This window comes from Astyanax mexicanus, unplaced genomic scaffold, assembly GCF_023375975.1.
Source record: "Astyanax mexicanus isolate ESR-SI-001 unplaced genomic scaffold, AstMex3_surface scaffold_31, whole genome shotgun sequence".
In the NCBI taxonomy this organism is placed as follows: domain Eukaryota; kingdom Metazoa; phylum Chordata; class Actinopteri; order Characiformes; family Acestrorhamphidae; genus Astyanax; species Astyanax mexicanus.
In genome coordinates, this window is record NW_026040041.1 from 442,501 (window position 1) to 468,251 (window position 25,751).

The window sequence follows — 25,751 nt, forward strand, 5'->3', positions numbered from 1 at the left end:
TTGATAAGGTGGTGATGCTCTATATCTGTCTCTCTCTCAGGTGGAGTTTACCTTTGATAAGGCGGTGATGCTCTGTACCTGTCTGCCTCTGAGGTGGAGTTTATGTTTGATAAGGCGGTGATGCTCTGTACCTGTCTGCCTCTGAGGTGGAGTTTATGTTTGATAAGGCGGTGATGCTCTGTACCTGTCTGCCTCTCAGGTGGAGTTTATGTTTGATAAGGCGGTGATGCTCTGTATCTGTCTCTCTCTCAGGTGGAGTTTAGGTTTAATAAGGCGGTGATGCTCTGTACCTGTCTCTCTCTCATGTGGAGTTTAGGTTTCTTAAGGTGGTGATGCTCTGTATCTGTCTCTCTCTCAGGTGGAGTTTATGTTTGATAAGGCGGTGATGCTCTGTCTGTCTCTCTCTCAGGTGGAGTTTGTGTTTGATAAGGCAGTGATGCTCTGTATCTGTCTCTCTCTCAGGTGGAGTTTATGTTTGATAAGGCGGTGATGCTCTGTTGTCTCTCTCTCAGGTGGAGTTTACGTTTGATAAGGCGGTGATGCTCTGTCTGTCTTTCTGTATCTGTCTTTCTCTCTGTACCATCTGTATCTCAGGTGGAGTTTACGTTTGATAAGGCGGTGATGCTCTGTCTCTCTCTCTGTACCTGTTTGTCTCTCAGGTGGAGTTTAGGTTTAATAAGGCGGTAATACTCTGTCTCTCTCTCTGCACCTGTCTCTCTCTCAGGTGGAGTTTACGTTTGATAAGGCGGTGATGCTCTGTCTCTCTGTCTCTCTCCGAACCTGTCTGTCTCTCAGATGTAGTTTAGGTTTGATAAGGCAGTGATGCTCTGTCTCTCTCTCTGTACCTGTCTGTCTCTCAGGTGGAGTTTATGTTTGATAAGGCGGTGATGCTCTGTACCTGTCTCTCTCTCAGGTGGAGTTTAGGTTTGATAAGGCGGTGATGCTCTCTCTCTCTCTGTACCTGTCTATCTCTCAGGTGGAGTTTAGGTTTGATAAGGCGGTGATGCTCTGTACCTGTCTCTCTCTCAGGTGGAGTTTAGGTTTGATAAGGCGGTGATGCTCTGTATCTGTCTCTCTCTCAGGTGGAGTTTATGTTTGATAAGGCGGTGATGCTCTGTCTGTCTCTCTCTCAGGTGGAGTTTACGTTTGATAAGGCGGTGATGCTCTGTCTGTCTCTCTGTATCTGTCTCTCTCTCTGTACCAGTCTGTCTCTCAGGTGGAGTTTACGTTTGATAAGGTGGTGATGCTCTGTCTCTCTTTCTGTACCTGTCTGTCTCTCAGGTGGAGTTTACCTTTGATAAGGCGGTGATGCTCTGTACCTGTCTGCCTCTGAGGTGGAGTTTATGTTTGATAAGGCGGTGATGCTCTGTACCTGTCTGCCTCTCAGGTGGAGTTTATGTTTGATAAGGCGGTGATGCTCTGTATCTGTCTCTCTCTCAGGTGGAGTTTATGTTTGATAAGGCGGTGATGCTCTGTATCTGTCTCTCTCTCAGGTGGAGTTTATGTTTGATAAGGCGGTGATGCTCTGTACCTGTCTCTCTCTCATGTGGAGTTTAGGTTTGATAAGGTGGTGATGCTCTATATCTGTCTCTCTCTCAGGTGGAGTTTACCTTTGATAAGGCGGTGATGCTCTGTACCTGTCTGCCTCTGAGGTGGAGTTTATGTTTGATAAGGCGGTGATGCTCTGTACCTGTCTGCCTCTCAGGTGGAGTTTATGTTTGATAAGGCGGTGATGCTCTGTATCTGTCTCTCTCTCAGGTGGAGTTTAGGTTTAATAAGGCGGTGATGCTCTGTACCTGTCTCTCTCTCATGTGGAGTTTAGGTTTCATAAGGTGGTGATGCTCTGTATCTGTCTCTCTCTCAGGTGGAGTTTATGTTTGATAAGGCGGTGATGCTCTGTCTGTCTCTCTCTCAGGTGGAGTTTGTGTTTGATAAGGCAGTGATGCTCTGTATCTGTCTCTCTCTCAGGTGGAGTTTATGTTTGATAAGGCGGTGATGCTCTGTTGTCTCTCTCTCAGGTGGAGTTTACGTTTGATAAGGCAGTGATGCTCTGTCTGTCTTTCTGTATCTGTCTTTCTCTCTGTACCATCTGTATCTCAGGTGGAGTTTACGTTTGATAAGGCGGTGATGCTCTGTCTCTCTCTCTGTACCTGTTTGTCTCTCAGGTGGAGTTTAGGTTTAATAAGGCGGTAATACTCTGTCTCTCTCTCTGCACCTGTCTCTCTCTCAGGTGGAGTTTACGTTTGATAAGGCGGTGATGCTCTGTCTCTCTGTCTCTCTTCGAACCTGTCTGTCTCTCAGATGTAGTTTAGGTTTGATAAGGCAGTGATGCTCTGTCTCTCTCTCTGTACCTGTCTGTCTCTCAGGTGGAGTTTATGTTTGATAAGGCGGTGATGCTCCGTCTGTCTTTCTGTATCTGTCTTTCTCTCTGTACCATCTGTATCTCAGGTGGAGTTTACGTTTGATAAGGCGGTGATGCTCTGTCTCTCTCTCTGTACCTGTTTATCTCTCAGGTGGAGTTTAGGTTTAATAAGGTGGTAATGCTCTGTCTCTCTCTCTGTACCTGTCTCTCTCTCAGGTGGAGTTTACGTTTGACAAGGCGGTGATGCTCTGTCTCTCTCTCTGTACCTGTTTGTCTCTCAGGTGGAGTTTAGGTTTGATAAGGCAGTGATGCTCTGTCTCTCTCTCTGTACCTGTCTGTCTCTCAGGTGGAGTTTATGTTTGATAAGGCGGTGATGTTCTGTACCTGTCTGTCTCTCAGGTGGAGTTTATGTTTGATAAGGCGGTGATGCTCTGTATCTGTGTCTCTCTCAGGTGGAGTTTAGGTTTGATAAGTTGGGGATGCTCTGTATCTGTCTCTCTCTCAGGTGGAGTTTAGGTTTGATAAGGCGGTGATGCTCTGTATCTGTCTCTCTCAGGTGGAGTTTATGTTTGATAAGGCGGTGATGCTCTGTCTGTCTCTCTCTCAGGTGGAGTTTACGTTTGATAAGGCGGCGATGCTCTGTCTGTCTCTCTGTATCTGTCTTTCTCTCTGTACCATCTGTCTCTCAGGTGGAGTTTACGTTTGATAAGGCGGTGATGCTCTGTCTCTCTCTCTGTACCTGTTTGTCTCTCAGGTGGAGTTTAGGTTTGATAAGGCGGAAATGCTCTGTCTCTCTCTCTGTACCTGTCTCTCTCTCAGGTGGAGTTTACGTTTGATAAGGCGGTGATGCTCTGTCTCTCTCTCTCTGTACCTGTCTGTCTCCCAGGTGGAGTTTAGGTTTGATAAGGACGGTGATGCTCTGTCTCTCTCTGTACCTGTCTCTCTCTCAGGTGGAGTTTACGTTTGATAAGGCGGTGATGCTCTGTCTCTCTCTCTGTACCTGTTTGTCTCTCAGGTGGAGTTTAGGTTTGATAAGGCAGTGATGCTCTGTCTCTCTCTCTGTACCTGTCTGTCTCTCAGGTGGAGTTTATGTTTGATAAGGCGGTGATGTTCTGTACCTGTCTGCCTCTCAGGTGGAGTTTATGTTTGATAAGGCGGTGATGCTCTGTATCTGTGTCTCTCTCAGGTGGAGTTTAGGTTTGATAAGTTGGGGATGCTCTGTATCTGTCTCTCTCTCAGGTGGAGTTTAGGTTTGATAAGGCGGTGATGCTCTGTCTGTCTCTCTCTCAGGTGGAGTTTACGTTTGATAAGGCGGCGATGCTCTGTCTGTCTCTCTGTATCTGTCTTTCTCTCTGTACCATCTGTCTCTCAGGTGGAGTTTACGTTTGATAAGGCGGTGATGCTCTGTCTCTCTCTCTGTACCTGTTTGTCTCTCAGGTGGAGTTTAGGTTTGATAAGGCGGAAATGCTCTGTCTCTCTCTCTGTACCTGTCTCTCTCTCAGGTGGAGTTTACGTTTGATAAGGCGGTGATGCTCTGTCTCTCTCTCTCTGTACCTGTCTGTCTCCCAGGTGGAGTTTAGGTTTGATAAGGCGGTGATGCTCTGTCTCTCTCTCTCTGTACCTGTCTCTCTCTCAGGTGGAATTTACGTTTGATAAGGCAGTGATGCTCTGTCTCTCTCTGTACCTGTCTGTCTCTCAAATGGAGTTTAGGTTTGATAAGGCGGTGATGCTCTGTCTCTCTCTCTCTGTACCTGTCTGTCTCTCAGGTGGAGTTTAGGTTTGATAAGGCGGTGATGCTCCGTCTGTCTCTCTGTACCTGTCTCTCTCTCTCACGTGGAGGTTACATTTGATAAGGTGGTGATGCTCTGTCTCTCTCTCTCTCTCTTTACCTGTCTGTCTCTCAGGTGGAGTTTAGGTTTGATAAGGCGGTGATGCTCTGTCTCTCTCTCTCTGTACCTGTCTGTCTCTCAGGTGGAGTGTACGTTTGATAAGGCGGTGATGCTCTGTCTCTCTGTACCTGTCTGTCTCTCAGGTGGTGTTTATGTTTAATAAGGCGGTGATGCTCTCTCTTTCTCTCTCTGTACCTGTCTGTCTCTCAGGTGGAGTTTAGGTTTGATAAGGCGGTGATGCTCTGTCTCTCTCTCTCTCTCTGTACCTGTCTCTCTCTCAGGTGGAGTTTACGTTTGATAAGGCGGTGATGCTTTCTCTCTCTCTGTCTCTGTACCTGTTTGTCTCTCAGGTGGAGTTTAGGTTTGATAAGGCGGTGATGCTCTCTCTCTCTCTGTCTCTGTACCTGTCTGTCTCTCAGGTGGAGTTTATGTTTGATAAAGCGGTGATGCTCTCTCTCTCTGTACCTGTCTGTCTCTCAGGTGGAGTTTACGTTTGATAAGGTGGTGATGCTCTGTCTCTCAGTCTCTGTACCTGTCTGTCTCTCAGGTGGAGTTTACGTTTGATAAGGCGGTGATGCTCTCTCTCTCTGTACCTGTCTGTCTCTCAGGTGGAGTTTAGGTTTGATAAGGCGGTGATGCTCTCTCTCTCTGTACCTGTCTGTCTCTCAGGTGTAGTTTAGGTTTGATAAGGCGGTGATGCTCTGTCTCTCTCTCTCTCTGTACCTGTCTGTCTCTCATGTGGAGTTTACGTTTGACAAGGCGGTGATGCTCTGTGTCTCTCTCTGTACCTGTCTGTCTCTCAGGTGGAGTTTACGTTTGATAAGGTGGTGATGCTCTGTCTCTCAGTCTCTGTACCTGTCTGTCTCTCAGGTGGAGTTTACGTTTGATAAGGCGGTGATGCTCTCTCTCTCTGTACCTGTCTGTCTCTCAGGTGGAGTTTAGGTTTGATAAGGCGGTGATGCTCTCTCTCTCTGTACCTGTCTGTCTCTCAGGTGTAGTTTAGGTTTGATAAGGCGGTGATGCTCTGTCTCTCTCTCTCTCTGTACCTGTCTGTCTCTCATGTGGAGTTTACGTTTGACAAGGCGGTGATGCTCTGTGTCTCTCTCTGTACCTGTTTGTCTCTCAGGTGGAGTTTAGGTTTGATAAGACGGTGATGCTCTGTCTCTCTCTCTGTACCTGTCTGTCTCTCAGGTGGAGTTTACGTTTGATAAGGCGGTGATGCTCTGTCTCTCTCTCTGTACCTGTCTGTCTCTCAGGTGGAGTTTATATCTGATAAGGCGGTGATGCTCTGTCTCTCTCTCTGTACCTGTCTGTCTCTCAGGTGCAGTTTACGTTTGATAAGGCGGTGATGCTCTGTCTCTCTCTCTGTACCTGTCTCTCTCTCTCAGGTGGAGTTTATGTTTGATAAGGTGGTGATGCTCTGTCTCTCTCTCTGTACCTGTCTCTCTCTCTCAGGTGGAGTTTATGTTTGATAAGGTGGTGATGCTCTGTCTCTCTCTCTGTACCTGTCTCTCTCTCAGGTGAAGTTTATGATTGATAAGGCGGTGATGCTCTGTATCTGTGTCTCTCTCAGGTGGAGTTTACTTTTGATAATGCGGTTATGCTCTGTCTCTCTCTCTGTACCTGTCTCTCTCTCTCAGGTGAAGTTTACGTTTGATAAGGCGGTGATGCTCTGTCTCTTTCTCTGTATCTGTCTTTCTCTCTGTACCTGTCTCTCTCAGGTGAAGTTTATGTTTAATAAGGCGGTGGTGCTCTGTATCTGTGTCTCTCTCAGGTGGAGTTTAGGTTTGATAAGGCGGTAATGCTCTGTCTCTCTCTGTACCTGTCTGTCTCTCAGGGGAAGTTTACGTTCGATAAGGCAGTGATGCTCTGTATTTGTCTCGCTCTCAGGTGGAGTTTACGTTTGATAAGGCGGTGATGCTCTGTCTCTTTCTCTATATCTGTCTCTCTCTCTGTACCTGTCTGTCTCTCAGGTGAAGTTTACATTTGAAAAGTCGGTTATGCTCCATCTCTCTCTCTCAGGTGGAGTTTACGTTTGATAAGGTGGTGATGCTCTGTCTCTCTCTCTGTACCTGTCTCTCTCTCAGGTGAAGTTTACCTTTGATAAGGCGGTGGTGCTCTGTCTCTCTCTCTGAACCTGTCTCTCTCTCAGGTGAAGTTTATGTTTGATAAGGCGGTGGTGCTCTGTCTCTCTCTCTGTACCTGTCTGTCTCTCAGGTGGAGTTTAGGTTTGATAAGGCGGTGATGCTCTCTCTCTCTCTGTACCTGTCTGCCTCTCAAGTGGAGTTTTCGTTTGATAAGGCGGTGATGCTCTGTCTCTCTCTCTCTGTACCTGTCTGTCTCTCAGGTGGAGTTTATGTTTGATAAAGCGGTGATGCTCTGTCTCTCTCTCTGTACCTGTCTGTCTCTCAGGTGGAGTTTACGTTTGATAAGGCGGTGATGCTCTCTCTCTCTGTACCTGTCTGTCTCTCAGGTGGAGTTTAGGTGTGATAAGGCGGTGATGCTCTGTCTCTCTCTCTCTCTGTACCTGTCTGTCTCTCAGGTGGAGTTTACGTTTGATAAGGCGGTGATGCTCTGTCTCTCTGTACCTGTTTGTCTCTCAGGTGGAGTTTACGTTTGATAAGGCGGTGATGCTCTCTCTCTGTACCTGTCTGTTTCTCAGGTGGAGTTTACGTTTGATAAGGCGGTGATGCTCTCTCTCTCTCTGTACCTGTCTGTCTCTCAGGTGGAGTTTACGTTTGATAAGGCGGTGATGCTCTCTCTCTGTACCTGTCTGTCTCTCAGGTGGAGTTTACGTTTGATAAGGCGGTGATGCTCTCTCTCTCTCTGTACCTGTCTGTTTCTCAGGTGGAGTTTACGTTTGATAAGGCGGTGATGCTCTGTCTCTCTGTACCTGTTTGTCTCTCAGGTGGAGTTTACGTTTGATAAGGCGGTGATGCTCTCTCTCTGTACCTGTCTGTTTCTCAGGTGGAGTTTACGTTTGATAAGGCAGTGATGCTCTCTCTGTCTCTCTGTACCTGTCTGTCTCTCAGGTGGAGTTTACGTTTGATAAGGCAGTGATGCTCTGTCTCTCTCTCTGTGCACCTGTCTGTCTCTCAGGTGGAGTTTACGTTTGATAAGGCGGTGATGCTCTGTCTCTCTCTCTGTACCTGTCTGTCTCTCAGGTGGAGTTTACGTTTGATAAGGCGGTAATGCTCTCTCTCTCTGTCTCTGTACCTGTCTGTCTCTCAGGTGGAGTTTACGTTTGATAAGGCGGTGATGCTCTGTCTCTCTCTCTGTACCTGACTGTCTCTCAGGTGGAGTTTACGTTTGATAAGGCGGTGATGCTCTGTCTCTCTCTCTGTACCTGTTTGTCTCTCAGGTGGAGTTTACGTTTGATAAGGCGGTGATGCTCTGTCTCTCTCTCTCTGTACCTGTCTGTCTCTCAGGTGGAGTTTACGTTTGATAAGGCGGTGATGCTCTGTCTCTCTCTCTCTGTACCTGTCTGTCTCTCAGGTGGAGTTTACGTTTGATAAGGCGGTGATGCTCTGTCTCTCTCTCTGTACCTGTCTGTCTCTCAGGTGGAGTTTACGTTTGATAAGGCGGTGATGCTCTGTCTCTCTCTCTCTGTACCTGTCTGTCTCTCAGGTGGAGTTTACGTTTGATAAGGCGGTGATGCTCTGTCTCTCTGTACCTTTCTGTCTCTCAGGTGGAGTTTAGATTTGATAAGGCGGTGATGCTCTGTCTCTCTCTCTGTACCTGTCTGTCTCTCAGGTGGAGTTTAGGTTTGATAAGGCGGTGATGCTCTCTCTCTCTCTGTACCTGTCTGCCTCTCAAGTGGAGTTTTCGTTTGATAAGGCGGTGATGCTCTGTCTCTCTCTCTCTGTACCTGTCTGTCTCTCAGGTGGAGTTTATGTTTGATAAAGCGGTGATGCTCTGTCTCTCTCTCTGTACCTGTCTGTCTCTCAGGTGGAGTTTACGTTTGATAAGGCGGTGATGCTCTCTCTCTCTCTGTACCTGTCTGTCTCTCAGGTGGAGTTTAGGTTTGATAAGGCGGTGATGCTCTGTCTCTCTCTCTCTCTGTACCTGTCTGTCTCTCAGGTGGAGTTTACGTTTGATAAGGCAGTGATGCTCTGTCTCTCTGTACCTGTTTGTCTCTCAGGTGGAGTTTACGTTTGATAAGGCGGTGATGCTCTCTCTCTGTACCTGTCTGTTTCTCAGGTGGAGTTTACGTTTGATAAGGCAGTGATGCTCTCTCTGTCTCTCTGTACCTGTCTGTCTCTCAGGTGGAGTTTACGTTTGATAAGGCAGTGATGCTCTGTCTCTCTCTCTGTGCACCTGTCTGTCTCTCAGGTGGAGTTTACGTTTGATAAGGCGGTGATGCTCTGTCTCTCTCTCTGTACCTGTCTGTCTCTCAGGTGGAGTTTACGTTTGATAAGGCGGTAATGCTCTCTCTCTCTGTCTCTGTACCTGTCTGTCTCTCAGGTGGAGTTTACGTTTGATAAGGCGGTGATGCTCTGTCTCTCTGTACCTGACTGTCTCTCAGGTGGAGTTTACGTTTGATAAGGCGGTGATGCTCTGTCTCTCTCTCTGTACCTGACTGTCTCTCAGGTGGAGTTTACGTTTGATAAGGCGGTGATGCTCTGTCTCTCTCTCTGTACCTGTTTGTCTCTCAGGTGGAGTTTACGTTTGATAAGGCGGTGATGCTCTGTCTCTCTCTCTCTGTACCTGTCTGTCTCTCAGGTGGAGTTTATGTTTGATAAGGCGGTGATGCTCTGTCTCTCTCTCTCTGTACCTGTCTGTCTCTCAGGTGGAGTTTACGTTTGATAAGGCGGTGATGCTCTGTCTCTCTGTACCTTTCTGTCTCTCAGGTGGAGTTTAGATTTGATAAGGCGGTGATGCTCTGTCTCTCTGTACCTTTCTGTCTCTCAGGTGGAGTTTACGTTTGATAAGGCGGTGATGCTCTGTCTCTCTCTCTGTACCTGTCTGTCTCTCAGGTGGAGTTTACGTTTGATAAGGCGGTGATGATGGAGCTGCTGTCGGAGTGTAGGGATCTGCTGGTGAAGCTGGTGGAGAATCATCTCACTCAGAAGTCTGTGGGTCGGATTCAGCACGTCTTTAATCACTACTCGGACCCGGAGCTGCTCACTCACCTGTACGACCCCCGGGGGGCGCTGTGGCCCAGCCTCACCAAAATCTGCTCCGGACTCAACCGCCTGATCGAGGAGGACAAGCTCTAGTGCAGAACCCGGAGAGAGAGAGAGTGTGTGTTGGTGTGTGTGTGTGTGAGTGTGTGTGTGTGTCAGTGTGAGTGTGTGTGTGAGTGTGTGTGTGTGTGTGTGTGTGTGTAGTGTGTGTGTGAGTGTGTGTGTGTGTGTGTGTGTGTAGTGTGTGTGTGAGTGTGTGTGTGTTGGTGTGTGTGTGTGTGAGAGCATGTGCACATTTTGGTATCTTCATGAGGACCTCAGTAGCATAGTGATATGTCATAACTCTGTTTGTGAGGACACTGTGATGAGTTAAGATTAGAATTATGTTTAGAGTTAGGGTTAAAATTAGAGTTGAGTTTAGTATTAAATTTAGAGTTAGGGTTAAGATTAATGTTAAGATTAGAGTTAGCGTTAAGTTTAAGGTTAAAATTAGGTTTAAGTTTAAGATTAGAATTAAGTTTAGAGTTGGGGTCAAGATAAGGGTCAAGTTTAGAGTTAGGGCTAAATTTAGGGTTAAGATTAGGGTTAAGTTTAGAGTTAGGGCTAAAATTAGGGTTAAATTTAGGGTTAAGATTAGGGTTAAGATTAGAATTAGGGTTAAGATAAGGGTTACGTTTAGAGTTAGGGCTAAAATTAGGGTTAAGATTAGGGGTAAGTTTAAAATTAGGGTTAAGATTAGGATTAAGTTTAGAGTTAGGGTTAAGATTAGGGTTAAGTTTAGAGTTAGGGCTAAGATAAGGGTTACGTTTAGAGTTAGGGATAAAATTAGGGTTAAGATTAGGGGTAAGTTTAAAGTTAGGGTTAAGATTAGAGTTAGGGTTAAGTTTAGAGTTAGGGTTAAGATTATGGTTAAGATTAGAGTTAAGTTTAGAGTTAGGGTTAAGATTAGAGTTAAGTTTAGAGTTAGGGTTAAGGTTAGGTTTAAGATTGGGGTTAAGATTAGAGTTAAGTTTAGAGTTAGGGTTAAGGTTAGGTTTAAGTTTGGGGTTAAGATTAGAGTTAAGTTTAGAGTTAGGGTTAAGGTTAGGTTTAAGTTTGGGGTTAAGATTAGAGTTAAGTTTAGAGTTAGGGTTAAGACTATGGTTAAGATTAGGTTTAAGATTAGAATTAAGGTTAGAGTTAGTGTAAAGATTAGAGTTAAGTTTAGAGTTAGGTTTAAGTTTGGGGTTAAGATTAGAGTTAAGTTTAGAGTTAGGGTTAAGGTTAGGTTTAAGTTTGGGGTTAAGATTAGAGTTAAGTTTAGAGTTAGGGTTAAGGTTAAGTTTAGAGTTAGGGTAAAGATTAGAGTTAAGTTTAGAGTTAGGTTTAAGGTTGGGGTTAAGATTAAGGTTATTGGTAGGTGTAGTGTAAATTAGCTACAGTTGTTGTGTGAATGGATGGTCCTCACAAGAATGGCAAAACCAATGTGTGTGTGTGTGTGTGTGTGTGTTTCTATAAAAGTGTATTTCCCTTATGATGTAAAATACCATCTGAGTGTTTATTTTATTTTAATACTTCAAATCAAGTTTTAATAAAATATTATGTGTACAGACCTTTTCTTGTTAAAGTGAATCTTTTAAATAATTGATAATATTGTTATGTAAATAAGACAGTGGACTATCAGTGTTTTTAGACTTACTGGAGTCGTGGGTTAATCATTAAAGCTCTGTGAACGCAGAGGGCAGGAAGTTCAGGATCTTACACCAATGGGTTAAATTCTTTTAGGGCCTTTTTTAAGCTCTGAAAAGCTGACCATACATTTCTAAACATGCACCAACAATTTGTCCTCTTTTGAACTCTGGTATGTCTCCCATAATGTTGTGTGCATTGTAATATTTAGAGCAGAACTGTGCTCTTACCCTGCTAATTGAACCTTCACACTCTGCTCTTACTGGTGCAATGTGCAATTAATGAAGATTGAACACCAGGCTGCTCCAATTTAGACATGAAACCTAAAATCCCACACTAAAATAATGACAGGAGTTTCAGTTTCATTCTTAGGTGTTTATTTTACTTGTGAATTCACAGTTCTCCTCGCGCACTTTGTGAATAGCCTGCGGCTGCTATTTTTGCTGGAAAGAAGATTTTGCGACAGTTTGGGGGCGGAGTCAGGGTCAGCTCCCTCAGCGAATGACGTTGGCTGATATCTCCAGGGTTTGCTAATATCTAAACAACTGCCTCTTAGCGCCGGAGAGCGGGTTGTTTGGATGTTAGCATAGCCAGTTAGCTAACTCTACTGCTGTCCTTTTTTCTCCGCCCTCCTCCGGCTGTTGTTAGTAGGCGGTCCGTCACAAACCCTGGAGGTATGAGCCAATAGCGTTTGCTGAGGGAGGCTACCCTGACCCCGCCCCCAAAAAATGAAGTTCGAGAGCGATATTCTGTTCAGCGTGCACTCAGAGTTTCACATTTGTGATCGTGAGAAGTTAATTTTACCTGGTGTTTTTGCTCCCCCGACTTTTGACATTGATGTGACGCCATATGGGAAGAACTCTTAAAAATATAAAAATGTACAGCAGTTATTAAAGTATGCTGTGTGATGGGGGGTGGGGAGGTCCACCTTATGGGCCATCGTCAGTCACTTTGTCTATGAAATAATCTTTACTTTTGGAGCATCTCTGCTGAAAGAGTTCATCATCTGGCTAAAGAGTCCGGTCTTGGACAGGCAGACACGTCTGCAGACGTCGCAGATGAAGGTAACCTGGGTTTTACAATGGGTGTGGTGATCTTTCCTGTGAGCACACTTATCATTGGCAGTGCTAGAATGTTTGTCCTCAGCGTCGGTGTCCAGTACTTGGACAGAATGTCTTTTGGAATGCACCTATTGTTCATGGCAGGCGGTGTTGTCTGGGGAGTATGAATATAATGGGCAGGTCGGCACGATACAGGACCTCTGTGTTGGACACTCTGGCCATTCCTCAATACAGAGTACACAAGATTGGACTCGCATAATAGAAAAGAACGGACTTGGTAAGTTAGGCTCAGGAGTGCATACTCCTGAGGACGGGAGGATGCGGGACTTTTATTCTGTAATTGGAACAGCTGTGTACTTTATGAGTCACTCTCTCAGGGCGAGGAAAACATTGTTCGGAAAACATAGGAGAACATTTTCCCATAGTCACTTTTTAATAAAAAACACATATCTAAAGTCTGAAACTTTTTCACACAGCAGTACTGTTTAAAAACATATACCTTACAGGTAGGTACTTTCTCCTCTGCCGATACTGCTACAAGGTGCATTGTGGGATATCAGTCACCTTCCACGCATCCTGGATAATGTGGGAGGAGCAAGAACACATCCAGGTATTTGTAGTGAACTTCGTTAACTGTGATCTTCTAAGAACGCAGAGAAACGGCCCCTGTCTTGTGGTGGAGGGCATGCCCGGTCCATGTCTCGCTACCACATAGCAGTGTGCTCTGTACCCTGCCATCATTATATCCACACTAAACCAGTTCTGCCAGATACCTGCGGTGAGGCGAGAGAGGGTTTCTGCAGCTTTATCAATCTGTTTGTTAATCTCTTCATCAACAGACAAGTTATCAGTGGTGGTGGAGCTCGAGTAGATGAACTGGTGGAAGACTAGAGCTGGGTATCGTAATTTTATATCAAAAAGGCACAGACTGAAATGTCTCTTTACTACAGAGTAACGAAAGTTATAAAAATGTGTTGCCTGTTTTCGTACGCTGCATGAAACGTGCATAAACACGTAACGCTGTGAACGTAGAGCACACGCAGAAACAGTCAGCACACACCGCTGATCCTAAAAAATATAAAATAATGTTTTAACTGTTATTTAAACTCAGTCCAGACCAGAACGTACTGTAAATGTGATGAGAGTGCTGACAGAGTCTGAGTAATAATACTACAAAGTACTAAAACTGATGAGTAGTAATAGTGCTGAGTACTAATACTACAAATGACTAATACTGCCAGATAGTACAAATATTATCAAGTATTAATACTATTTGAGTACTAATACTACTAAGTATTACTCCTGCCGAGTACTAATACTACTGAGTACTAATGCAGCTTACTAGTAATAATACCAAGTACCAAAACTGATGAATACTAATACTACTGAGTATTAATACTACTGAGTACAACTAGTACTGAGCACTAATACTACCGAGTACTAATACTGCAGAGTGCTAATACTACTGAGTACAACTAGTACTGAGCACTAATACTACCGAGTACTAATACTGCAGAGTGCTAATACTACTGAGAACTAATACTACTGAGTACTAATATTACAGAGAACTAATACTACTTGGTATTAATACTACTGAGTACTAATACTACAGAGCACTAATGCTACCAAGTACTAATACTACTCAGTACTAATATTACAAAGTACTAGTACTGCCGAGTACTAATACTACTGTGTAACAATACTGCACAGTACTAATGATACCAAGTAGTAATACTACAGAGTACTAATAGCGCTGAGTTTTAATGATGCCAAGTACCAATGCTGCAGAGTAGTAATACAACCAATTACTAATACTACTGAATACTTGACTTGACTACTACTAAGTACTTGTACTACCGAGTATTGATACTACTGCGTACTAATACTACTAAATACTTATTCTACCGATTACTAATACTGCTGAGTCCAGCATATCTAAATAATAATTAACTAATCAGTGGCTTTATAACTTTCTACTAAAATATGCTGTAAGTAAATATAACAGGAACCTGATTCCAGGTGTGAAATCCTATTTATCCCCTTGTTCAGGTTTGATTCCTCCCAGATACCCAGGTGGAAGACCCCGCCCACGATACCCATGTAAAACAGGTGCTGAAAGCTAAGCTTAATATAAATAAATAAATGTAAATAAATGTATAAAAAGAAATAAATGGAATCAAGGAGAACAAAGCATGAGGAGAAGAGTAACAGAGGGAAATGATACAGGTGTGTAATCTAATGAGACACAGGTGTGATAAAGCCCAGTATAGCCTCAGGTAAAAGTGGGTGTGGCAGATCCTGAGGGAGGTGTAGCTCCTCCTCTTCTGGGAAACTGGATGCTAGCAGTATAAAAGACAAAATACTTTCAATTTCCAGTAAATCACTGCAGCTGCTGTGTGCACTCTTTCTGACGACTTGAGTTTTCAGGACTAAAGTAAGTAAATCAAAGTCAAAAACTTTATTTTATTTACTATGAATATAAATATTTGTATATATATATATATATATATATATATATACACAGCTCTGTAAAAAATGTAGAGATCACTTCAGTTTCTGAATCAGTTTCTCTGATTTTGCTATTTATAGGTTTATGTTTGAGTAAAATGAACATTGTTGTTTTATTCTATAAACTACAGACATTTCTCCCAAATTCCAAATAATAATATTCTCATTTAGAGCATTTATTTACAGAAAATGAGAAATGACTGAAATAACAAAAAAGATGCAGAGCTTTCAGACCTCAAATAATGCAAAGAAAACAAGTTCATATTCATAAAGTTTTAAGAGTTCAGAAATAAATCAATATTTGGTGGAATAATCCTGGTTGGTTTTTAATCAATATTTTTTGTCATGCATCTTGGCATCATGTTCTCCTCCACCAGTCTTACACACTGCTTTTGGATAACTTTATGCTGCTTTACTCCTGGTGTAAAAATTCAAGCAGTTCAGTTTGGTGGTTTGATGGCTTGATGGTAAAATCCCCAGAACCACACCCTTTCTGGGAAACAGAAAACGAAAGTTTTACAGGTCAGGGCCACTGATATATACTAAGATAAGCTTGTTTAAATGTTATACACTGATAATGATATGGTGACACATGCGGAAATAATTAAATAACATCACACTGATCTGGAAACATGAACATGAACTAAAAATGAAAGGTTGCTTTCATTTGTGCCTAATTCACCTCTTACACTGAATACTGTACTGTTATTTATTTATTTTTTTATTTATTTACAGTTGTGATCTAGGAGAGACTGGACTGTAACTGTGAGATCAGAGATGGAAACTCAGAAAATTTTCAACTTACTTCAAAACCACAGGCTGGAAAAATACTACAACACATTCCTGCAAATGGGAGTGGAAAATGAACAAGACTTCATTGACAGCATTACCGACGAGAATCTGAAAGAAATGGGTATGAATGTAAAATTATATTTATATATATATATATATGAAGAGCTCTTTTCCAAAACGCTATAAATCCATTTTTATGAATTTGAGTAAAAAAGGGTTTTCTTTAGCGAGACAGTGGTAGGCTGAAAACCACCGTTTTCTGTTTCAAACTATCAAATACCATACTAAGGTTAAAATAACACAAAAAAAATCGAATCAAGATTTTAATATTTAAAGATTTATTTTTAAAAATAATTAGTTTTTTCGCAAAACGCAATAAATCCATGCCAAGTTTTTTTTTTTTCAAAATGTCTTATATATCCTTTGGCATCAATAGAATTTTTTTTACTAATGATGTGCAAAATACAATACTAAATAACAGTAAATTGTACATCTGAATATAATAGTTTAACCATTGGGCCTAAAAAAAACAAATTTCAAAACATTTCTTTTCGAAAAAGTGCAAAATTTCATTAAAGAACAAGACATTAACACTATAAAATCCACAAAATCACGTTACATTCATGTGCTGTAGCGTAGTGTAGTATAGTGTGTGTGTGTGTGTGTGTGTGTGAACTGCAGATGACAGCCGGTATTCCCCCCCACCCCCCCACCCCCCCTCCTGAATGCCTCATTTTCTTTACCTTTTCTCGTACAGGAGACTCTTTTGATGGCTTTCTCTTTTTTTTCAATAACTGCTTCACGAACAGGCTCCTCTATACCATCAAAACCGCTCATTTTCGCGGACTTTGAGAGTGAAAAACGAAACTGAAAGTAGGCTACACGAAATGCCGGCACGCTCAACAGCGCCCGTGTTTACATAAGATGGCTCGTGGAATGCTGCCCTGTGATTGGATGAGTGGAGATGTGGTGTTCTGCGGGAAAACAAGACTGGCGTTTATCGCGTTTTGGAAAGAAAGAGAGAAAGCAGGGCAGTATTACACGGCGGGTGTGGCGTTTTGATGAAAATTGAATATTGGCTTTTCAAGAGTGGTCACATAACATTCTGATTCTGGCTCTAACTCATTTTTTTTTTAAATGGCGTTTATCGCTTTTTGGAAAAGAGCTCTTCATATATATATATATTATAAAAGGCTGGGTGTTTCATGTATGACTTTAAAATGCAAGGTTATAAAGGTTATAGTTATAAAAAATGTAGAAGCAAGTGATAAAAATTACAATTCATGTAATATACTGTACATATGGAAACCTTAGTCTTGTTTAACATATTTAATTATATGGACATTCATTAGAACAGTATTGAGAGATGGAGCTTATATAAAACTGAAAACAAATTATGCATACATTATAAAATATAATGAATGGAAATGTAAATTTCATTTTTTCCATTCCATTCCATAAAAGTTAAAACCGCCAAAATCACACTGTGGCCAGATCCACTGATCTTTCTAGTGTTAAATTTGAGTTGATTAAGTTAAGTTCAATAAAAGCTGCTCTACTGGTTTTTCTTCTTTAGTGAAAAAGTGATGGAGTGGTTGCTAAGGTGCCTCTTCTTGCAATAAAGGATGATGATGTGCCTCTAAACCTGAATATTATTGAATATTATCTGTGGTGTGATTTAAAGCAGGTTATTTATGATCAGAAACCTGAATTAAACCTGATTAAACTGGAGATGTTTAGTAAAGAAGAATTATCCAAAACACCTTCAACCAGAAGCTTCAACCAGACTCTCATTAGAAGCTATAGGAAGTGTTTAGAGGCTGTTATTTCTGCAAAAGAAGGATCTAACAAATATTGATGTCATTTTTCTGTTGGGGCCCAAATTTATAGATTTATGCACCTGTTAAACTTAGTTTAAAATTATTATTAAAATTATTGCTCTGTAAATCCTATAAACTTCTCAAACATTCACTTCTCAAATATCACTGTGTTCATCTGCAATAATATATGTATATATATATATATATGCCACCAGTGGATTAAATGTGGTGCCTTATAGGTGCCCTCACAATGTGGTAAAGTGTATTTGATGGTACAAGTAAATAGTCAATAATGTCAACAATGGCACAAAAGGTCTTACATATTCCATCTTTAAATCATAGATCCAGTATGAGTTCCTCACTGTATTGTAGTAAGACAAATGTTTCCATGAGATTCTTGTTGTGTAAAATTGTTGTTCATGAGCTTTTTTACTTTTAACAAAAGAAACACATTAAATCAGGGTTTTTCTTTTCTTCTGTCCCGCACCTCTCTGCGATCCTCTACCGGTCGACTCCAGGCTTCAGCCAAATTGAGAAAAATCGATTCAATAAACTCAAAGATTCCATCAGAAGACTCGGCTCCGCAAGTAATGTTCAAGTGAAAAAAACAACGGGATCATTTAAACTACATTACAAAACCCCAGACTGTCCGGAATACAAGGAGCTTACAGGTAAATAAAATATATTTATAGTGTATAAAAAAATAAACCACTTTATAATACAATGCAAGTTCAATTATACCAGTAGTCATTAGTAGTAGAAGACCTAGGACCAGCATTTTTACAAAAATGGGTATAATCTACAAAAGTTTGATGTTTTTAGTAATTGTAATAATCTTGTACACATTAAGCCATCTCAAATTACTGTAAACCAAAAGGAAAACTGTACAGATAATCCAATGAGTAATCTTGAAAGTTTTAAAAAAAGAAAAGGTTTAGGTATAATCCGTTTTAATATTAGAAGCCTACTACAGAACGATAGAATGGATCATCTTAAAATCCTGGCTGCACAATCTGATCCTGATATAATAGTTTTAACGGAGACCTGGCTTAGTCATAGAACCAATGATGAAGTTGTAGTTTTAAATAATTTTATCCTCCATAGAAAAGATAGAATTTCAAGGGGAGGGGGAGTTGCTATTTACACCCGAGTAAATATACAGACTACGGTTTTATGTGCAGTATCTAAAGAAAAATGTTATGAGTTTTTAGCCCTTAAGGTTTTACTTTGAGAAAAATAACTCTTTTGCTTTAATTGGGATATACAGGCCTCCCTCTGCCCCGCACTCTGCAGTCGAGGAATGAGCTGATCTTTATCTAAATTTAGTAGTTCTGAATTGCTGGTCCTGGTGATTTTAACCTCAACTGGCTTTCTAATGCATCCGATCACTTAAAGGAAATATGTGGAAATCTTACTCTAACCCAATTAATCGATGAACCAACTCGCCCAAATCTGAAAGAACCTACCAAGTCAACCCTAATAGATCTAATACTGTCCAATAAAGCTGACAAACTGCAGTTGTACAAACAAAACAGGCTCTCGATTGGTGGTTAGAAGAAATTGTAATAATTTTAACGAGCAAGCTTTATTGAATAAAACAAACATATTGAATAAAACTGATCCCAACTCTACTGTTTCTAAAACACATGGTCTCTTCTCACTTCAGCCATTTTCTCCATATTTAGTTGCTAATGCCCTGGCTAAAATTAATCCACGAAAAGCCACTGGAGAAGATGGGCTGGACCCCTTTTTTATTGGGTCTCGCAGCCCCAATTATTTTAGAATACATTTTATACATTTTTAATCTCTCAGTTTTATCTTGCAGAATTCCACAGGGTCTGGAAAACAGCTCCTGTAATTCCTCTGCATAAAGGTGGTGAGACAGCAGAGTTAAATAATTATAGACCAATCTCAAAACTGTCATGTTTAGCAAAGATTTTAGAATCTCTAGTGAACCAACAATTGAAATCATTTCTTCTAGAAAATTCTGTTTTAACTAAATATCAGTCTGGTTTTAGAGAAGGACACAGCACTATCTCTGCTACAACATTGGTTTTAAATGATCTCTATTCAGAAATGGACAAGAAGAAACACTGTGCAGCTATTTTTATTGACTTAACAAAAGCCTTCGACACAGTTGATCACTCTCTTCTTTTAAGGAATTTAGAAATGATTGGCTTTGATGAATCTGTTCTGGAATGGACCCAAAACCACACTGACAGAAAACAGTCCATGTCATTGAATAATTTAAAATCAGATTTGGTATCTGTGACTAAAGGCAACCCACAAGGTTCAATTTTGGGTCCAGTTCTATTTAATATCTACATAAATGATATTGCTGCCTCTGCTTTTACCTCAGACTGCAAAATCCACCTTTATGCAGATGACACAATTTTATATTGCTCAGCTGATTCTGTTCAGGCTGCCACAAGAAAATTACAAAGCTCATTTAATGACTTACAAGTTGCATTGTATAAGCGCAAACTAGTTTTAAATGCCATGAAAACTAAGTTTATGTTGTTTTCCAGATCTCTAAATACTGATTTTAGCACTGTAAATATTACAACCCTGGAAGGATCCAGCCCCCCCCCCCCCCCCCCCCCTCATGCACACCAGAAAAAGATTAGTTGAGGCAACTTTACTGTCAGTGCTGGACTATGGCGACATTATTTATAAACATGCTCCCTCAAATTACTGGACCCAGTGTATCACTCTGCACTGAGGTTCATCACTGGAGCTCCATACAGAACTCATCACTGTGAGCTGTACGCCATCTTTAACGGTAAGAAGGGAAACACACTGGCTGATTCTCCGGTCATTTGCCAGAATACATCACTTCATTAATGAGTGTAAAAAACAGTAATTATCAGACTCGCTCCAGTGATTGGATCAGCTGCCAGGTTTAAAGAGTCTTTACTGAACTGTGAAAATCTGTTTTTAGCTACAGAGCAGCACCAGTGAGCTAAAGTTCACACAGGAAAACCTAAAACTCTAAAACTCAGCTCACTGGTGTCCCTAAATCATTTTAAACTATTAATATCTAACCACCTTCAGACAGCCTGTTCCTGTTTGACTTAATCTTATTTATCCTTAACTTTAACTTAGTTCTCCTTTTACTTTTATTTTTCCTTTTTTTTTATTTTGTTTCCTTTTTTATTTTCATTTTATTATTATTATTCTTATTCTTATAGTTATTATATTATTATTTTTTATATTTTTCTACTTGTATTTTTTATTTATTTTTTATGTTTTACTTACTGCTATTTTACAATAATTAAATTTAGGTTTATTTTCTCTGTCATAATCAATCCCTGTTTCTGTAAACGCTCGGCTACATTGAAAATGAGGGCTGCCCTCAATGTACATCCGAGTTAAATAAAAGTTGATTGATTGATTGATATTATAATGCATAACCCCATCATTAAAACTGATTGATCCATGTTCGTGTTGTTGATGGACAGGAATGGACTCTAGCCAGAACACTGTGGAGGATCTGATGATGAGGATTTGTCACGAGGAGAGAGATGGTCCTGGGGTGTGTTTATTCTCTGGTGATGGAATGCCGCTGACAGACGACCCTTTCTTCAACACCTGTGAGTAAAAATGAACTGCTTCTCAGAGTAACAAGCACTTCTGAAATTGATAAAGATGTGGTGAATTCTCCTACAGAATAACGGTCAATGATCTATTGCATAAAGTACAGTATTAACCTGTAGCAGAGCCTCCTTCTCATTAATTAATGAGGTCACCTCCAGATACCTTATTACAGGAAGAAAAATAAACACAGAAAATTTGAACAATTAATATTTAATAACTGAAACTGTAGACTAATGTTGGACGTTGGCTCAGTGGAATATATACAGTTTATTACAAAAGTGAGTACACCCCTCACATTTCTGCAGATATTTATCTTTTCATGGGAAAATGCTGACAAAATCACACTTTAACACAAAGAAAAGTAGTCTGTGAACAGATTACTGTATATAACAGTGTAAATTTATTCTTCCCTCAAAATAACTCAACATAAAGCACCCACCCACAACTAAAGTAAGACTACACATCTTAGTGAAAGTTCCTAAAGTGTGAATATTTAATGGCCACCATTTTTTTCCAGAACTGCTTTAATTCTCCTGGGAGAGGACTTTAACAGAGCTTTACAGGTTCCACTGGAATGTTTTCCACTCCTCCATGATGACCATTATGCGAATATTCCAGACTTTACTCTTTACTCTCCTCCATCTTCCGCTTAATGATGCCCCAAAGATCTTCTATAGGGTTTAGGTCTGGAGACATGCTCAGCCAGTTCATCACCTTTACCCTCAGCCTCTTAAGTACAGCAGAGCTTGTATTAGAGGCGTGTTTGGGGTCATTATCAGCCTGGAACTCCGCCCTGAGACCCAGTTTCCAGAGGGAGGGGATCACGCTCTGCTTCAGTATTTCACACAGTACATACTGGAGTTCATGTAACTCCCCAACACCTGCTGCACTCATGCATTACTGTAGTCATGACACACTTATATTTGTACTCTTCACACTTGCTTGAGACCATCTGAACCAAACAAATGAATCTTGTTCTCATTAAACCATACGACATGGTCACGGTAAACTCAGCAAACTGTTTGCAGGCTTTCTTGTGTACAGACTTTAGAAGAGGCTCTTTTCTGGGGTGACAGTCATGCAGACCAGTTTGATGTAGTGTGCGGCGTATGGTCTGAGCACAGACAGGCTGACCCTCCACCTCTTTAATCTCTGCAGCAACGCTGGCAGCATCCCTGCGTCTATCTTTCAAAGACAGCGTTTGTATGTGACGCTGAGCTTCACATGCTCTCAGCTTCTTTGGCGACCAACGCAAGGTCTGTTCTGTACACTGGATGATTTTGGCCGCTGTGCTGCAGCTCAGTTTCAGAGTGTCGGTAATCTTCTTGTAGCACAACAATTCATCTTTTAAGATCCTCAGAGAGTTCTTTGCCATGAGGTGCCATGGTGGAACTTAGTGAGCAGTATGATGGAGTGTGAGAGCTGTCCTACAAAACTGAACACACCTGCTCCCTATGCACACCTGAGACCTAGTAACACTAACGAGTCACATGACATTTTGGAGGGAAATGGTCTCTTAGGGGTGTATCACTTATATTGTGGTTTTTTTTAGACATTATTGGCTGTATATTGAGTTATTTTGAGGGAAGAATAAGTTTAAACTGTTATATAATAAGCTGCACACAGACTACTTTTCATTGTGTTAAAGTGTGATTTTGTCAGTGTTTCCCATGAAATATAGATATACTTAAATATCTGCAGAAAAATGAGGAGTGTACACTGTATCTCTGCTTGATGTTAATTTTAAAAGTTATGGGTTGATAAAGTACATGAATGTTCAGCAGTTTAGTGTACATGTTGAATAATATGCAATGTTATTAAGTTGTGCATTTCTTTTGGCTCCTCTCATAAAAAAATATTTTTGAATTATTTTACAGGGTCGTTGCAGGACAGACATATCGGAAATGGGAGCAAACTATATGCCATATTTACACCTAAAGAAAACCTAACAGATTATGCTCACAACCAAAATAACATGAAAAACGAAGGACCTGACACTGTCCGCTGCCATGTTATGCTCAAGGTACTGTTCATTTTGGTAGCTAACTTAGTTTAGTAAAGCTAAGCTAAGTAAAAAAATCTGTGATAAAAAAGTTAATCAAGTGCTGGATTTTAATCTACACAGATTTCTCTCTTGAAAACTGTTTATTTGGGTATGCAGTGCTTCCATTTATTTACAGTAAACTTAGACTCCGGAATTTCTCCAGCACTAAGCCTGTTGCTGAGTTCCATGATTCCATTAGGACCACCATGCCCTTGACCCTTGCGTGATTATCATTGCACTGCATCCCCAGTCCAAACTCTGCACATGGTTGTCCCTTGTTACTTGTGCTGCTTGGCCACTAAGCGCTCACCTGCAGACAGTACCCCTAGACCAAGATCCATGTATAGGTAACAGTAATGAGTTCCTGGGCATGGTATTCACTTTTCTTATACTCCTTTTAATTAGGGATTTTTTATTATGTCAGGATCTTACTCCAGGCCCCAGGTGACCTAGCCCTGGAGGTCTTTAGATCCCTCAATGATTAGATCTGCCTTAACAAGGTCCCAGTCTAGGAAGGGTAAAACAGATTTTGTAAATCCACATTATGTATTATTATTTGTATAAAAGCGTCCACTAAATGTAATGTAATGTAGGCCTATGTAGAAAGAATGTGTTGTCTCAGTTTATATTTAGAGAAATTGAATGCTCATTTGGTAATTCCTACACATTCATCTTCTAATAGGGGGATTTTGAAATTCACGTGGACCTGGAGCAAGACACTTTTGCTCATCTGAAGGGACGACTTTCATTGGAAAGTGGAATACCTTCACAAGTGTTGTACCCCAGGTAAGTACATACAGACCTACAAATTTGTGCACAGCTGGTACACTGATGTCTCTCCGGTAAGATCCGTGGTGGAGGGCTGTGTGTTTACATCACTGAACACTAAACTCATTCTACGCAAGGTTCGAAGCACAGAACTACACGACAGCAAGGAAGACAACACCTCCTCCAAACGACCAGGTACTGTGCCTGTCCTCAGCTGATGTGCGGAAAACTCTACTCAGAGTCAACCCACGGAAAGCCCCAGGACCAGACAGCATACCTGGCAGAGTGCTCAGAGGATGTGCAGACCAACTCACGGATGTTCTCACGGACATTTTCAACATCTCTCTGAGTACTGCAATCGTGCCGACGTGCTTCAAGACGACCACCATCGTCCCTGTGCCGAAGAAGTCTCAAGTGTCCTGCCTTAATGACTACCGTCCCATTGCACTTACTCCCATCATCATGAAGTGCTTTGAGAAGCTGGTCATGAGGCACATCAAAAACCAGCTCCCCTTCTCACTGGACCCTCTGCAGTTTGCGTATCGTCCAAACAGATCAACAGACGATGCCATCTCTACTGCGCTCCACCTGGCTCTCACCCACCTGGACAACAAAGACTGCTATGTTCGAATGCTGTTCATCGACTTCAGTTCAGCATTCAACACCATCATCCCTCAGCATCTGATCGGAAAACTGAGCTTGCTGGGCCTGAACTCCTTTGTAAATTGTAAAATTTAAATGTTAATGTTCTAAAAGTGAAAAAGGTTTTATATTATAATAGAACTTTAACTAACTGTTTGTTAACACACATTAAACATTGACATGGTAATGTCCTTTAATGCCCTGTAATTTTTTTTACAGAGATAAGGATTACATGAGTGGGATGAAACTACAAGATCTTGGCATCACTGAAGATGAAACAGTGCATTTTGTCTTGTCTTCATTTCATGGTTTAACACCATCTTTGATTGATATCTTCCAAAATGATGTCAAACCCACCGTACAACAAACACAAAAGGGCCTGAGCATTTTCTACTCTACACTGCAATCTGTTGTAAGTTCTCTTTACTGGTTATGAAACAAATCAATGTAATACACCCTCACTCACTTTCACTTTCTTAAAACTGTTTTGTGTCCATCCATTAATATATTTACTTCTGTATTGTTTACATAAAATATTAAAATATAATTTTTATAATAAAACCAACAATAAAATCAGGCCTAATACTGAACCCTGGAAACCCATTATAAACATTATGTTAATTGAATTTAATAAAAAAGTAAATGTTCTAACACAGTACATTGTAACTTTTGGATATGTAATCACACAAAAGTAACACAAACTCCCCTTAATGGATTATACACACTAATGTATTTGACTGTGTTCAGTATGAACATGCACCATCATTCACACAAGCAGATTCACACAGATTTACAATAAAACACTCAACCAGTATAATTACATCCCACAAGTAATTCTGTGAGCTCTGTGGGAAACAGCTTTATTACAATACATTTCAGTATTTTTCCATTATTTTTTTTATTTATTTTAAAATGGGATAATATATTTGCAAGTGTTTCACTAATCAGATACTATTTTTTGAAACAGATTTAAATGTTTTGTTGAACTAAACATATATTTTTTTATCCTCTAGAAATGCAGGCACAGCGGAGATGAGTTCAAGAAAGTGATAGCGTACATCCGAAAGCTGAGTGGATGTAGCGCTCTGGCTCAAAGTCTGTACCAGCTCATCTGCAAAACTACAATTATTACCAGAGTCCAAAAGGTAACATTGGTTTTTTTCACTGTAATTAAAAAAAAAAAACTTTAAAGAAGTACAAAATAATGCATTTTTATTTTTTGGCCAATTAAAAGAAACATTTAAGGGACAATCTTTACTGATTTAAATCATGTAATTAGTGGGGTTATGAATATAGTTTAATTTTGTGGAGATTGATCTATGCCCTTTACTCCTCCAACTCAGCCCTATATAAACCCTTACTTCCCCTCTACATATGTGTTTAACAACATTACATGTGGTGTTGGCTCCCAATCCTTACCCGTTTCACGATGGACCTCGACCTATCTGTCTCCATGCGTTCCTTGTGTCATGAA

General features: G+C 41.0%; 1 protein-coding gene and 1 long non-coding RNA gene across 8 annotated transcripts in view; one reads left to right on the forward strand and one right to left on the reverse strand.

The window, feature by feature from the left end:
* Positions 1 to 11,064, forward strand: part of LOC125788973 (tumor necrosis factor alpha-induced protein 8-like protein 2) — a 21,580-nt gene extending 10,516 nt beyond the window's left edge. For 3 of the 7 annotated variants that reach the window (XM_049472951.1, XM_049472950.1, XM_049472947.1), the window contains exons 3-4: positions 9,228 to 9,876; positions 10,273 to 11,064. In XM_049472951.1, coding sequence (XP_049328908.1) covers positions 9,228 to 9,470 — 243 coding nt within the window. In that variant the 3' untranslated portion in view covers positions 9,471 to 9,876; positions 10,273 to 11,064. The remainder of the gene's footprint in view (positions 1 to 9,227; positions 9,877 to 10,272) is intronic. The other 4 variants (XM_049472953.1, XM_049472949.1, XM_049472952.1 and 1 more) reach the window with 4 other exon arrangements.
* Positions 4,087 to 7,939, reverse strand: LOC125788975 (uncharacterized). Its single transcript, XR_007429926.1, has 3 exons — positions 7,665 to 7,939; positions 4,252 to 4,379; positions 4,087 to 4,113 (listed from the first exon to the last, which is right to left on the reverse strand). It is a non-coding gene; the product is annotated as an uncharacterized LOC125788975 (long non-coding RNA).
* Positions 11,065 to 25,751: the final 14,687 nt, after the last annotated feature.